Genomic DNA, 15,517 nt, shown 5'->3' on the forward strand with positions numbered 1-15,517 from the left:
ACACACCAACATACACCAACACACACACCAACACACATCTCAACACACACACCAACACACATCTCAACACTCATATCAGCACACACCAACACACACACAACACACACACCAACACACACACCACACACACATATCAACACACACACCAACACACCACAAAACACACACCAACACACACACCAACACACATATCAACACACACACCAACACACACCGACACACACCAAACACACACACCAACACACACCAAGCACACACACCAACACACACCAAAACACACACCAGCACACACCAAGACACACACAGCACACACACCCAACACACACACCAGCACACACCAACACATCCCATCACAACACATCCCAACACACACACCAGCACACACCAGGACACATCCCATCTCAACACATCCCACACATCCCAACATACACCCCAACACACACCAGAACACATCCCTTCTCAACACATCCCAACACACACCCCAACACTGGTCCGCTCTCGATTATTTACAGAGTTCGGCATAAAGCTTAACCCACTCACTCACACATTTTTACGTCACAGCTGCTTGTCTCATTTTCAAACTCCCCAAACAACAAACAATAAACAATAAACAACAAACAACAAACACCACCACACTCAATCCCCATTGTACCTAAAACACCACCACCAGCCTGGCTGGGTCAGCTATTAGTCACACAGTGTACACAGCACCAAGCACAATGGTTTCCCGGGAAAATACTTCTACTCAGGGCGTGCATAGTGCGTAGGAAGATTTGTACCTGTCTCAAGATGGGCTTGTACATCTCGATCAGTTCTAGTGTTTTATTATCTCTCACTGTAAGGACCATATACATATAAATATAGTACTTGTTGCAAGAACCCGGATCTGGTATCGACAGCATGTTGCTTGTGACAGCTTGTTACACGTGTAAGTGGGACCAGGAAGTGTTGGTTTACACGAAATAGCAGACAACGTTGCTGATATCTATTGTATTCTCTTGTTTACTCGCCAAATTCTAGAGAGAGCGAAAGTGGTGGGAAGTGGGGTGGGGTGGGGGTGGGGTGTGTGGGGTGGGGTGGTGGTGGTGGTGGCGACGCGCCTTAGTGTGAGTGAGTGAGTTAACATTTAAAGTCACATCTGCAATATTTTAGCCATTTCGTGACTAGCAAAGGTTGTATTAATTAAAACTAACATAATATATATATATATATCTGTCGACAATGGACAGTAAAATAACTAGAATATCACATAGTTACATGCAACGCTAGCACACAACCATAAAACAATATTTCCACACACGACCTATCACAAAAAAGGGTGATAGATCACCATACTAGGGACCATGGGGGCCTTACAGAACTTTTGTTACCTGCATGGACCTTAGCAGGATTTACACCATCCCTTGTTGATTCTCGACAACCCAAGTCATAAATGGAAAAAGACACGTATGGGTTTTGTGAGTGTGTGGGTGTGTGTGGGGGGGAAGGGGGATGAGGGGTGGGGGAGGTTGTCAGGTTGCGACACACTCCTTAAGTGTACAGGCTTTGAAGAACAGACGAAATATATTATTCTACCGACAACGTGACAGCAATGTCTTGGGTGTAGTACTCCTTCCCATGTCGTAGGGGCGCTAGGGTAGCCTAGTGGTTATAGCGTTCGCCCGACAACCCAATGTGTGAAGTTCATTTCGGGTGTCCCCCGCCGTGATATTACTGGAATATTGTAGAAACTCACTCACTCACTCACCTGCCTGACACTAGTGCTCCATATGTCTCAGCCTATTCCACTCAAGTCAAGTCATCTCTTCACCACACTGCGTATATATGTTGTGTTTGTTTCATCTTCCAGTGTCAAATAAACAACAGTACCCGAGAAGATGAACGTATCCTGCCCCACCTGTTACATCCGTCAGTAACACACGCAAAGACAAGTCAATTGGAAAACACGTTAAAATACGCAATGTAAATATATGTCATTATTATGTCAAATTTGTGTCAACCAAGTTGTCGAGCCTGACTGCCTGAACCCTGTGTCGCCTCTTACGACAAGCATGGGTTGATGAACACCACCTCTGACTTCTTGTGCATTTTCTCGAGACAGTGATGCATGTGTGCATGACGTATCCTGGCTGGTTACACAGTGATGGTTCACGCATGGACATCACACGCTATGCCATAGTGCTACAGGACATCACACTATGCCTCAGTGCTACAGGATATCACACACTATGCCTTAGTGTTACAGGACATCACACACTATGCCATAGTGCTCCAGGATATCACACGCTATGCCTCAGTGCTACAGGATATCACACACTATGCCTTTGTGCTATAGGACATCACACACTATGCCTTAGTGCTACAGGACATCACACACTATGCCTTAGTGCTACAGGATATCACACACTATGCCTTAGTGCTACAGGACATCAAACGCTATGCCATAGTGCTACAGGACATCACACACTACGCCTTAGTGCTACAGGACAGCATGCTTTATGCAGTTACATGGCAATTAGTAATGCGACTGTAGTATAGGTTCGAGGACTTGATGGATCATTTTTCACGGTAACCGTTGTACGTTGGTCATACTATCAATCACTAGTTGTATGTCGTCGACTGTGCAACGGCTATCATCATATTGGGTCTACTCTTGGTACGACTGAGGTTGTACAACACATACAACAGATAGCCATACAAATACGCCAATGAATCACCCACTCGTTACTTTCGATTTCAGATCAACTTATATTTATGAGACAGAGTGATATATATTAACTGCCTCATCCTGTGACTGGGGGACCACTTGTTTGTTTAGTAAACGGTTGACAACGCCACTTGGGGCAATGCCATCATGTCGTAGATCTTAAGAACAGATTTCAATTGTAAATCATTTAATAAAAACGCTTTTGGTTTGTTCAACGTGTCGTCTTTTTTCGTCACTGGCAGAGCACACTTATCTTCCTGGTTGGGTGATTAAGGGTATAAATACGCGGTTGCATCCAGGTACCACAGTAGAGGTAGATGAAGACTATGTTGTACTTGCTGCTGTTTGTCCTCTTGCCTGTGACGCTGGCTTCCAACGGGGGTGCGGATCTCACCCTCACTGCGGGGACTGGCGGGAGCGTGGTTGTCAACGCTGCAGTCGACAGGATCAGATCTAACTGCATCCTCGGGGACGACCGACTCTTCCTGCGGCGTCTGGCCTACGTGGAGACAACCGACGGAGAAGATCCTGATACATACAGGCCAGGCTATGATGGTGGACTGTGGCAGGTAAAGTATCTTCTAGAAGGCTGTAGTACTCTGTGAAGTAAAGAATCCTGTAGAACGCTGTAGTACTGTGAGAAGTAAAGTATCCTGTAGGACGCTGTAGTACTGTGTGAAGTAAAGTACCCTGTAGAACGCTGTAGTACTGAGTCAAATAATGTATCCTGTAGAACGCTGTAGTACTGTGTGAAGTAAAGTATCCTGTAAGACGCTGTAGTACTGTGTGACGTAAAGTACCCTGTAGGACGCTGTGATACTGAGTGAAGTAAAATACCCTGTAGAACGCTGTAGTACTGTGTGAAGTAAAGTATCCTGTAGAACGATGTAGTAGTGTCTGAAGTAAACTATCATGTAGAATGCTGTAGTACTGTGTGAAGTAACGTATCCTGCAGGACCCTGTAGTACTGTGTGAAGTAAGGCATCATGTAGGACGCTGTAGTACTTTGTGAAGTGAAGTATCCTTTAGGACGCTGTAGTACTGTGTGAAGTAAAGCATCCTGTAGAACGCTGTAGTGCTGTGTGAAGTAAAGTATCATGTAGGACGCTGTAGTACAGTGTGAAGTGAAGTATCCTGTAGGACCCTGTAGTACTGTGAAAATTAAAGTATCCTGTAGAACGCTGTAGTACTGTGTGATGTAATGCATCCTGTAGAACGCTGTAGTACTCTGTGAAGTAATGCACCCTGTAGAACGCTGTAGAGGCGAACACAACCATATTGTAGACAGACAGATTGCCATCAACAAGTGTGTCATCAGTTTGAAGGACATGGTCCGTCAACAATCGAGGCCGATACCTTCCATTTTTTACCATCCCAACATTTAACAGCATCAGACCTGCACTTATACCGATGTATATGATATAGATATTAGGCGATGTAAATTATTAACATGTGTCATGTAAAACAAAAGGTGCTGGGTAAGTGAGAATGACCCCACAACGTGCTGCCCCTGCAGTGACTTATGAACCATGATACGCTAGTACTGTCACTGGATTATATCTACACAAACATACAGTGACTTGTGAACCATGATACGCTATTACTGTCACTGGATTATATCTAAACAAACATGCAGTGACTTATCAACCATGATACGCTAGTACTGTCACTGCAGTGACTTATGAACCATGATACGCTAGTACTGTCACTGGATTATATCTACACAAACATGCAGTGACTTATGAACCATGATACGCTAGTACTGTCACTGGAGTATATCTACACACACACTGTGACTTATGAACCATGATACGCTATTACTGTCACTGGATTATATCTACAAACACACACAGTGACTTATCAACCATGATACGCTATTGTTGTCACTGGATTATATCTACACAAGCATACAGTGACTTATGAACCATGATACGCTAGTACTGTCACTGGATTATATCTACACACACACACAGTGACTTATGAACCATGATACGCTAGTACTGTCACTGGAGTATATCTACACACACACTGTGACTTATGAACCATGATACGCTATTACTGTCACTGGATTATATCTACAAACACACACAGTGACTTATCAACCATGATACGCTATTGTTGTCACTGGATTATATCTACACAAGCATACAGTGACTTATGAACCATGATACGCTAGTACTGTCACTGGATTATATCTACACACACACACAGTGACTTATGAACCATGATACGCTAGTACTGTCACTGGAGTATATCTACACACACACTGTGACTTATGAACCATGATACGCTATTACTGTCACTGGATTATATCTACACAACATACAGTGACTTATGAACCATGATACGCTATTACTGTCACTGGATTATATCTACACAACATACAGTGACTTATGAACCATGATACGCTATTACTGTCACTGGATTATATCTACACAACATACAGTGACTTATGAACCATGATACGCTATTACTGTCACTGGATTATATCTACACAACATACAGTGACTTATGAACCATGATACGCTATTACTGTCACTGGATTATATCTACACAACATACAGTGACTTATGAACCATGATACGCTTTTACTGTCACTGGATTATATCTACACAATCATACAACAGACCAGTTGTTCATCGTCACGTCGTCGTTACATTCCCTCAGATAGACGAGGACAAGTTCCTGGAAACCACGTCCTGTGCGTCCTCAATATCTGCTGAATGCGCCTCAATCCAGTCAGCTTTCAAGATCGACTGGCGCAGTACATCCTGGGCAGATCTGAGAAAGCCTCTCTATTCCGGTTTGGCAGCGGCACTGTATATAAAGAAGTACAACAGTCGCAGCCTTCCTGGTGACGTCACTAGCCAAGCCACGTTCTGGGCTTCGAACCTCAGACCAGGAGGATCAATGGATGACTTCATCGCTAAAGCTAAGGGACTGAAAGGCATCGGTAAGTAGGAGAGACACACTGATTGTCCGTGAATACGAGGTTCAATAAGGAGTCACTAATTAGATAAAAAGTATTATAATAAAATTAAAAAAACAAAATGATTTCATTATTCAGTTGTTCAGTTTTGCTTCTTAATGGCCGGCATATTGAATCATTTTTCTCATTAGTAGCCATAAATAGGACATGATTGCTTTTTCAAGTTATCATTAATTTCAACTCAGACTGCGGAACACAGCTTGATCTCGCTTTCATTCTGGATGGTTCTGGGAGCGTCTCCACAAGTGACTTCAGGCGGATGCTTGACTTCATCGCTGACATAGTGTCAGAGTTAGACATATCGGAGGATGGCGTGAAGGTGTCAACTGTTGAATATGCTTCGAATGTCGGCGGGGATATTCTCTTTAAAAGCTTTACCACCAAGGACAGTTTGTTAAACTCTATAAGTACAATTAGAAAGAGCGGCGGTGGCACCAACACTGCTGCAGCCATCCTCCACACTGTCGACGTCCTGTTCAGCCCAGCAGCAGGTGCCCGGCCTAACGCCAAGCGGGTAGCCATCCTCCTCACAGACGGCAGATCCAGCAGTAAAACAGCCACCATCAGCGCGGCCTCTAAAGCTAAAGACGACCGCATAACAATGATATCAGTTGGTATTGGAAACATTGATGAATCCGAGCTGAAGGCCGTGGCAACCGAACCTGACTGTACCCACGTCATCATCCTGAACGACTTCACAGAGATTGACAGCCTGCTGTACCAACTGAAGGACAGCTCCTGTGGAGGTAGGCGAATCCTTGTGCTACACACTCACCCGCGTTCATTGCTGTGGAAAGGTAAACCTGTAGCCATTGGCTATGAATCAGACATACATATAGGGACAGTACATGACGTTTGCTTTCATCGTTGGTCTATTTATCAGCTAGTTGGTAGATATGGGATGTGAATAATCTTCTACTTGTATCAGCAACACGTCTACCAGTTCCAATGACTTTCGTTTTCAGCGCCAACTGTTGTTGACAAAGTCACGCCTATCGTGACGCCCCTGCCAGTGAACATCACCGTAGACGACTCGTTTGTTGTTGAGGAGGACCCCGCAACCCCGGATGACGGTGATGACGAAGTTATTGTAAGTGTAAATTTCGCATCAGACCATAAAAGAATTTGCTTTTTACCTTCTTTTTGTTTTTAGGAGAGGTAACGGGAAGGGGTACCTTGTACTGGGCTTAACAAAATGCCTAAACTCTGCAACATCCGATATGTAATTTGTTCAATATCTGATAATCATGTAATACAATATCTGATAATCATGGAATACAATATCTGATAATCACATAATACAATATCTGATAATCATGTAATACATTATTGATAATCATATCATACAATATCTGATAATCACGCCGAAAAGACAGATCTTGTGATTCACCTTCATACGAACTATCATGTTTGATTATTGAGGTTGGTGAGGTTATCTGTGGCACCCTGGCAATGTACGCCTCCTACAGCACCCCTCGTCCCGGTCCCGCCTTCTACGACTCCAAGGACAGCGCCAGTGATGGCAAACCGGGAGTTATATACTTCAACAAGGCCATGAAGGGGAGACCACTCTACATTACTGTCATAGGAAGTCGACTCCCTCTTACCGTTGATCAAATGCCTTCTTGCATCAACGCAAGCTTTAGCGTGGGAATTTCACAGCTGCCATCAAGTAGGTCACTTTATTGAAAAATAGCAGATGTCATCTGTCGAGAGAGTCTGATTGAGAAAGATAGTAACACCTGTATTTGTCTATAGAGAGGTGGAGGTCATCTGTCGAGAGGGCCTGATTGAGAGAGATAGTAACACCTATATTTGTCTATACAGAGGTGGAGGTCATCTGTCGAGAGGGCCTGATTGAGAGAGATAGTAACACCTATATTTGTCTATACAGAGGTGGAGGTCATCTGTCGAGAGGGCCTGATTGAGAGAGATAGCAACACCTATATTTGTCTATACAGAGGTGGAGGTCATCTGTCGAGAGGGCCTGATTGAGAGAGATAGTAACACCTATATTTGTCTATATAGAGGTGGAGGTCCTCTGTCGAGAGGGCCTGATTGAGAGAGATAGCAACACCTGTATTTGTCTATATAGAGGTGGAGGTCATCTGTCGAGAGGATCTGATTGAGAAAGATAGTAACACCTGTATTTATCTATACAGAGGTGGAGGTCATCTGTCGAGAGAGTCTGATTGAGAGAGATAGTAACACCTGTATTTGTCTATAGAGAGGTGGAGGTCATCTGTCGAGAGGGCCTGATTGAGAGAGATAGTAACACCTGTATTTATCTATACAGAGGTGGAGGTCATCTGTCGAGAGGGCCTGATTGAGAGAGATAGTAACACCTGTATTTGTCTATACAGAGGTGGAGGTCATCTGTCGAGAGGGCCTGATTGAGAGAGATAGTAACACCTATATTTGTCTATACAGAGGTGGAGGTCATCTGTCGAGAGGGCCTGATTGAGACAGATAGTAACACCTGTATTTGTCTATACAGAGGTGGAGGTCATCTGTCGAGAGGGCCTGATTGAGAGAGATGGTAACACCTATATTTGTCTATACAGAGGTGGAGGTCATCTGTCGAGAGGGCCTGATGGAGAGAGATTGTGACACCTATATTTGTCTTTTCAGAGGTGGAGGTCATCTGTCGAGAGGGCCTGATTGAGAGAGAGTGCACAAAGGATGACCTGGAGGACAATGGATTCAGCTGTGATGGTATGTACAGTAGTATTACATTTCACCATGCGCTGGACTTCGTGAGTTATGTCATGAATATTTTGTTTGAATTAATAGAGATACAGGTGTCCTTGTTTCCACTTTGTGTTCATCTGGTGAAGCAGTGTTAGAAATGATATCAACGTTGTTGTAATGGAAGACATGTAACGTAAGTCACTTTAACAAGTTTAGAGATACACTTTGTCCTTTTTCCATTAAGAAACCAAGTTGGTTATATTCGACATTGGCACATGCAGCTTGCAGTAGCTTTCAAAACAAGACTGCATCTAAATAAACAATAGCCTTTATTCATAACACCAGCAGCAGCGGTGTGATGAAGTATGTACAGAAGACGGCCAATGTTGTAGTGTATCAGACCATCTCCGTATCTTCATTGTATATTTCTACTGTGAGATGAAGCAACAGAATGCTACTAAAATGCCCCACCGTGAACTATAATGCCTTTCAACGAACGTATATGCCCTCTAATGAACTAAATTGCCCTCCCATGAACGTCTGAAGTACATCTTTGCATGTACCTAAAGAGCAACACTACGTACAGCAACTATGATGCATAATGATTGCAGAAGTGATTTTCTTCACAATATCTGATCAGCAAAGTAAATGTTCCAGAATCATCTAACGTCAGCAACCCTTGCTCCCCTGGCAACATCTGTGACCACGCCCATCCCTCTGACTCCACCAAGTTCATCCACTGCGACTCCCAGGGCAACATGTACGTGACACAATGTCCCGGCAAAACCCAGTACAACCCTGGCACAGTCAGTTGTGGGGCTGAACCAGTCCAGGGAGGGGTGTCCTGTGACGTATCCAATCCTTGCACACCAAAAAATATTGCCAATGGTAAATTCTACTTCCCCTACCCTCCCAACCCTTCCAAGTACATCCAGTGTGATACCTTCGGGAAGTCTTGGATCAGGGACTGCCCCGCTGATCTGGTGTGGAACTCTGCTCTCAACACTTGCTACTACAGCACGGGATCAGCTCAGCAGCCGGCACAGGAACCGGCAAAGGAACCTTCTGGCCATACTACCAGTGTTTCCCCACCTGCAGCTACGACCGACGCAAACCCTTGCAACAGCAACAACAACGGTCAAATATTCCCCCACACAGACCGCACCAAGTACATCACGTGTACAAACAACGGCGTGGTCGTTGTCCAGTCGTGTGCGCCGCCCCTCGTGTACGACGATACCATCAAGACATGCAACTGGGCTTAGCTGGCAATGTTTGAACCCACGAGTAACCCTTCAGTTCTGTCAATTAACGTGATCATCTAACAATCTACTGTTCACCATCAAACACCGATTTTGTGAATAAATATAAATCCATTATCTGTAAGTGTATTCCTATTTTTTTTAATACACAATCATGGAAATATGTTCCTGTTCCTATATAATACTATATAGGCCTACTCCCCTATATATTGAATACATAGGAGTTTAGGCCAAGAATCATATACATATATACTACCCTATATATTGAATATATAGAAGTTTAGGCCAACAATCATGTACATATATACTCCCCTATATATTGAATATATAGGAGTTTAGGCCAACAATCGTGTACATATATACTCCCCTATATTTTGAATATATAGGAGTTTAGGCCAACAATCGTGTACATATATACTCCCCTATATATTGAATATATAGGCGTTTAGGCCAACAATCTTGTACATATATACTCCCCTATATATTAAATATATAGGAGTTTAGGCAAACACTTTTGTAAATATATACTCCACTATATATTAAATATATAGGAGTTTAGGCCAACAATCATGTACATATATACTCCCCTATATATTGAATAAATAGGAGTTTAGGCCAACAATCCTGTACATATATACTCCCCTATATATTGAATATATAGGAGTGTAGGCCAACAATCATGTACATATATACTCCCCTATATATTAAATATATAGGAGTTTAGGCCAAAAATCATGTACATATATACTCCCCTATATATTGAATATATAGGAGTTTAGGCCAACAATCATGTACATATATACTCGCCTATATATCAAATATATAGGAGTTTATGCCAATAATCGTGTACATATATACTCCCCTATATATTGAATATATAGGAGTTAGGCAAACACTTTGTAAACATATACTCCCCTATATATTGAATATATAGGAGTTTAGGCCAACAATCATGTACATATATACTCACCTATATATTAAATATATAGGAGTTTATGCCAATAATCGTGTACATATATACTCCCCTATATATTGAATATATAGGAGTTAGGCCAACACTTATGTAAATATATACTCCCCTATATATTAAATATATAGAAGTTTAGGCAAACAATCATGTACATATAGACTCCCCTATATATTAAATATATAGGAGTTTAGGCCAACAATCGTGTACATATATACTCCCCTATATATTTAATATATATGAGTTTAGTCCAACAATCATGTACATATATACTCCCCTATATATTAAATATATAGGAGTTTAGGCCAACAATCCTGTACATATATACTCCCCTATATATTAAATATATAGGAGTTTAGGCCAACAATCATGTACATATATAATCCCCTATATATTGACTATATAGGAGTTCAGGCCAACAATCATGTACATATATATTCCCCTATATATTGAATATATAGAAGTATAGGCCAACAGCCATGTACATATATAATCCCCTATATATTAAATATGTAAGAGTTTAGGCCAACAGCCATGTACATATATACTCCCCTATATATTGAATATATAGGAGTTTAGGGCAACAATCATGTACATATATACTCCCCTATATATTAAATATATCGGAGTTTAGGTCAACAATCATGTACATACATACTCCCTAATACATTAAATATATAGGAGCTTAGGTCAACAATCATGTACATACATACTCCCTAATACATTAAATATATAGGAGTTTAGGCCAACAATCATGTACATATATACTCCCCTATATATTAGTTGTATAGGAGTTTAGGCCAACAATGATGTACATATATACTCCCCTATATATTAATTATATAGAAGTTTAGGCCAACAATCATGTACATATATATATTCCCCTTCTATATTAAATATGTAGGAGTTTAGGCCAACAATCATGTACATATATACTCCCCTATATATTAGTTATATAGAAGTTTAGGCCAACAATCATGTACATATATAATCTCCTATATATTGAATATATAGGACGTTAGGCCAACAATCATGTACATATATATTCCCCTATATATTGAATATATAGGAGTTTAGGCCAACAATTATATACATATATACTCCCCTATATATTGAATAAATAAGAGTTTAGGCCAACAATTATGCACATATATACTCCCCTATATATTGAATATATAGGAGTTTAGGCCAACAATCATGTACATATATACTCACCTATATATTGAATATATAGGAGTTAGGCCAACACTTATGTAAATATATACTCCCCTATATATTAAATATATAGAAGTTTAGGCAAACAATCATGTACATATAGACTCCCCTATATATTAAATATATAGGAGTTTAGGCCAACAATCGTGTACATATATACTCCCCTATATATTTAATATATATGAGTTTAGGCCAACAATCATTATCATATATACTCCCTAATACATTAAATATATAGGAGTTTAGGCCAACAATCATGTACATATATACTCCCCTATATATTAGTTGTATAGGAGTTTAGGCCAACAATGATGTACATATATACTCCCCTATATATTAAATATATAGAAGTTTAGGCCAACAATCATGTACATATATATATTCCCCTTCTATATTAAATATGAAGGAGTTTAGGCCAACAATCATGTACATATATACTCCCCTATATATTAGTTATATAGAAGTTTAGGCCAACAATCATGTACATATATACTCCCCTATATATTAAATATATTGGAGTTTAGGCCAACAATCCTGTACATATATACTCCCCTATATATTAAATATATAGGAGTTTAGGCCAACAATCATGTACATATATAATCCCCTATATATTGACTATATAGGAGTTCAGGCCAACAATCATGTACATATATATTCCCCTATATATTGAATATATAGAAGTATAGGCCAACAGCCATGTACATATATAATCCCCTATATATTAAATATGTAAGAGTTTAGGCCAACAGCCATGTACATATATACTCCCCTATATATTGAATATATAGGAGTTTAGGCCAACAATCCTGTACATATATACTCCCCTATATATTAAATATATAGGAGTTTAGGCCAACAATCATGTACATATATAATCCCCTATATATTGACTATATAGGAGTTCAGGCCAACAATCATGTACATATATATTCCCCTATATATTGAATATATAGAAGTATAGGCCAACAGCCATGTACATATATAATCCCCTATATATTAAATATGTAAGAGTTTAGGCCAACAGCCATGTACATATATACTCCCCTATATATTAAATATATAGGAGTTTAGGCCAACAATCCTGTACATATATAGTCCCCTATATATTAAATATATAGGAGTTAGGCCAACACTTATGTAAATATATACTCCCCTATATATTAAATATATAGAAGTTTAGGCCAACAATCATGTACATATAGACTCCCCTATATATTAAATATATAGGAGTTAAGGCCAACAATCGTGTACATATATACTCCCCTATATATTTAATATATATGAGTTTAGGCCAACAATCATGTACATATAGACTCCCCTATATATTAAATATATAGGAGTTTAGGCCAACAATCCTGTACATATATACTCCCCTATATATTAAATATATAGGAGTTTAGGCCAACAATCATGTACATATATAATCCCCTATATATTGACTATATAGGAGTTCAGGCCAACAATCATGTACATATATATTCCCCTATATATTGAATATATAGAAGTATAGGCCAACAGCCATGTACATATATAATCCACTATATATTAAATATGTAAGAGTTTAGGCCAACAGCCATGTACATATATACTCACCTATATATTGAATATATAGGAGTTTAGGCCAACAATCCTGTACATATATACTCCCTATATATTAAATATATAGGAGTTTAGGCCAACAATCATGTACATATATAATCCCTATATATTGACTATATAGGAGTTCAGGCCAACAATCATGTACATATATATTCCCTATATATTGAATATATAGAAGTATAAGCCAACAGCCATGTACATATATAATCCCCTATATATTAAATATGTAAGAGTTTAGGCCAACAGCCATGTACATATATACTCCCCTATATATTAAATATATGGGAGTTTAGGTCAACAATCATGTACATACATACTCCCTAATACATTAAATATATAGGAGCTTAGGTCAACAATCATGTACATATATACTCCCTAATACATTAAATATATAGGAGTTTAGGCCAACAATCATGTACATATATACTCCCCTATATATTAGTTGTATAGGAGTTTAGGCCAACAATGATGTACATATATACTCCCCTATATATTAAATATATAGAAGTTTAGGCAAACAATCATGTACATATATATATTCCCCTTCTATATTAAATATGTAGGAGTTTAGGCCAACAATCATGTACATATATACTCCCCTATATATTAGTTATATAGAAGTTTAGGCCAACAATCATGTACATATATAATCTCCTACATATTGAATATATAGGACGTTAGGCCAACAATCATGTACATATATATTCCCCTATATATTGAATATATAGGAGTTTAGGCCAACAATTATATACATATATACTCCCCTATATATTGAATAAATAAGAGTTTAGTCCAACAATTATGCACATATATACTCCCCTATATATTGAATATATAGGAGTTTAGGCCAACAATCATGTACATATATACTCCCCTATATATTAAATATATAGGCGTTTAGGCCAACAATCATGTACATATATAATCCCCTATATATTAAATATATCGGAGTTTAGTCAAACACTTTTGTAAATATATACTCCACTATATATTAAATATATAGGAGTTTAGGCCAACAATCATGTACATATATACTCCCCTATATATTGAATAAATAGGAGTTAAGGCCAACAATCCTGTACATATATACTCCCCTATATATTGCATATATAGGAGTGTAGGCCAACAATCATGTACATATATACTCCCCTATATATTAAATATATAGGAGTTTAGGCCAAAAATCATGTACATATATACTCCCCTATATATTGAATAGATAGGAGTGTAGGCCAACAATCATGTACATATATACTCACCTATATATTAAATATATAGGAGTTTATGCCAATAATCGTGTACATATATACTCCCCTTTATATTGAATATGTAGGAGTTAGGCCAACACTTATGTAAATATATACTACCCTATATATTAAATATATAAAAGTTTAGGCAAACAATCATGTACATATAGACTCCCCTATATATTAAATATATAGGAGTTTAGGCCAACAATCGTGTACATATATACTCCCCTATATATTTAATATATATGAGTTTAGGCCAACAATCATGTACATATATACTCGCCTATATATTAAATATATAGGAGTTAGGCCAACACTTATGTAAATATATACTCCCCTATATATTAAATATATAGAAGTTTAGGCCAACAATCATGTACATATAGACTCCCCTATATATTAAATATATAGGAGTTTAGGCCAACAATCGTGTACATATATACTCCCCTATATATTTAATATATATGAGTTTAGGCCAACAATCATGTACATATAGACTCCCCTATATATTAAATATATAGGAGTTTAGGCCAACAATCCTGTACATATATACTCCCCTATATATTAAATATATAGGAGTTTAGGCCAACAATCATGTACATATATAATCCCCTATATATTGACTATATCGGAGTTCACGCCAACAATCATGTACATATATATTCCCCTATATATTGAATATATAGAAGTATAGGCCAACAGCCATGTACATATATAATCCCCTATATATTAAATATGTAAGAGTTTAGGCCAACAGCCATGTACATATATACTCACCTATATATTGAATATATAGGAGTTTAGGCCAACAATCCTGTACATATATACTCCCCT

General features: G+C 38.9%; 1 protein-coding gene across 1 annotated transcript; it reads left to right on the forward strand.

Moving 5' to 3' along the window:
• Positions 1–2,986: 2,986 nt before the first annotated feature.
• Positions 2,987–9,737, forward strand: LOC124268909. Its single transcript, XM_046703930.1, has 7 exons — positions 2,987–3,276; positions 5,375–5,660; positions 5,882–6,442; positions 6,662–6,786; positions 7,119–7,368; positions 8,328–8,411; positions 9,045–9,737. Exons 1-7 carry the CDS (start codon positions 3,025–3,027, stop codon positions 9,650–9,652), a joined length of 2,166 nt encoding a protein of 721 aa, XP_046559886.1. The 5' UTR covers positions 2,987–3,024; the 3' UTR covers positions 9,653–9,737.
• The last annotated feature ends 5,780 nt before the right edge of the window (positions 9,738–15,517 follow it).

Source organism: Haliotis rubra, unplaced genomic scaffold, assembly GCF_003918875.1.
Source record: "Haliotis rubra isolate DU_JTF1 unplaced genomic scaffold, ASM391887v1 Scf1401, whole genome shotgun sequence".
Lineage (NCBI taxonomy): Eukaryota > Metazoa > Mollusca > Gastropoda > Lepetellida > Haliotidae > Haliotis > Haliotis rubra.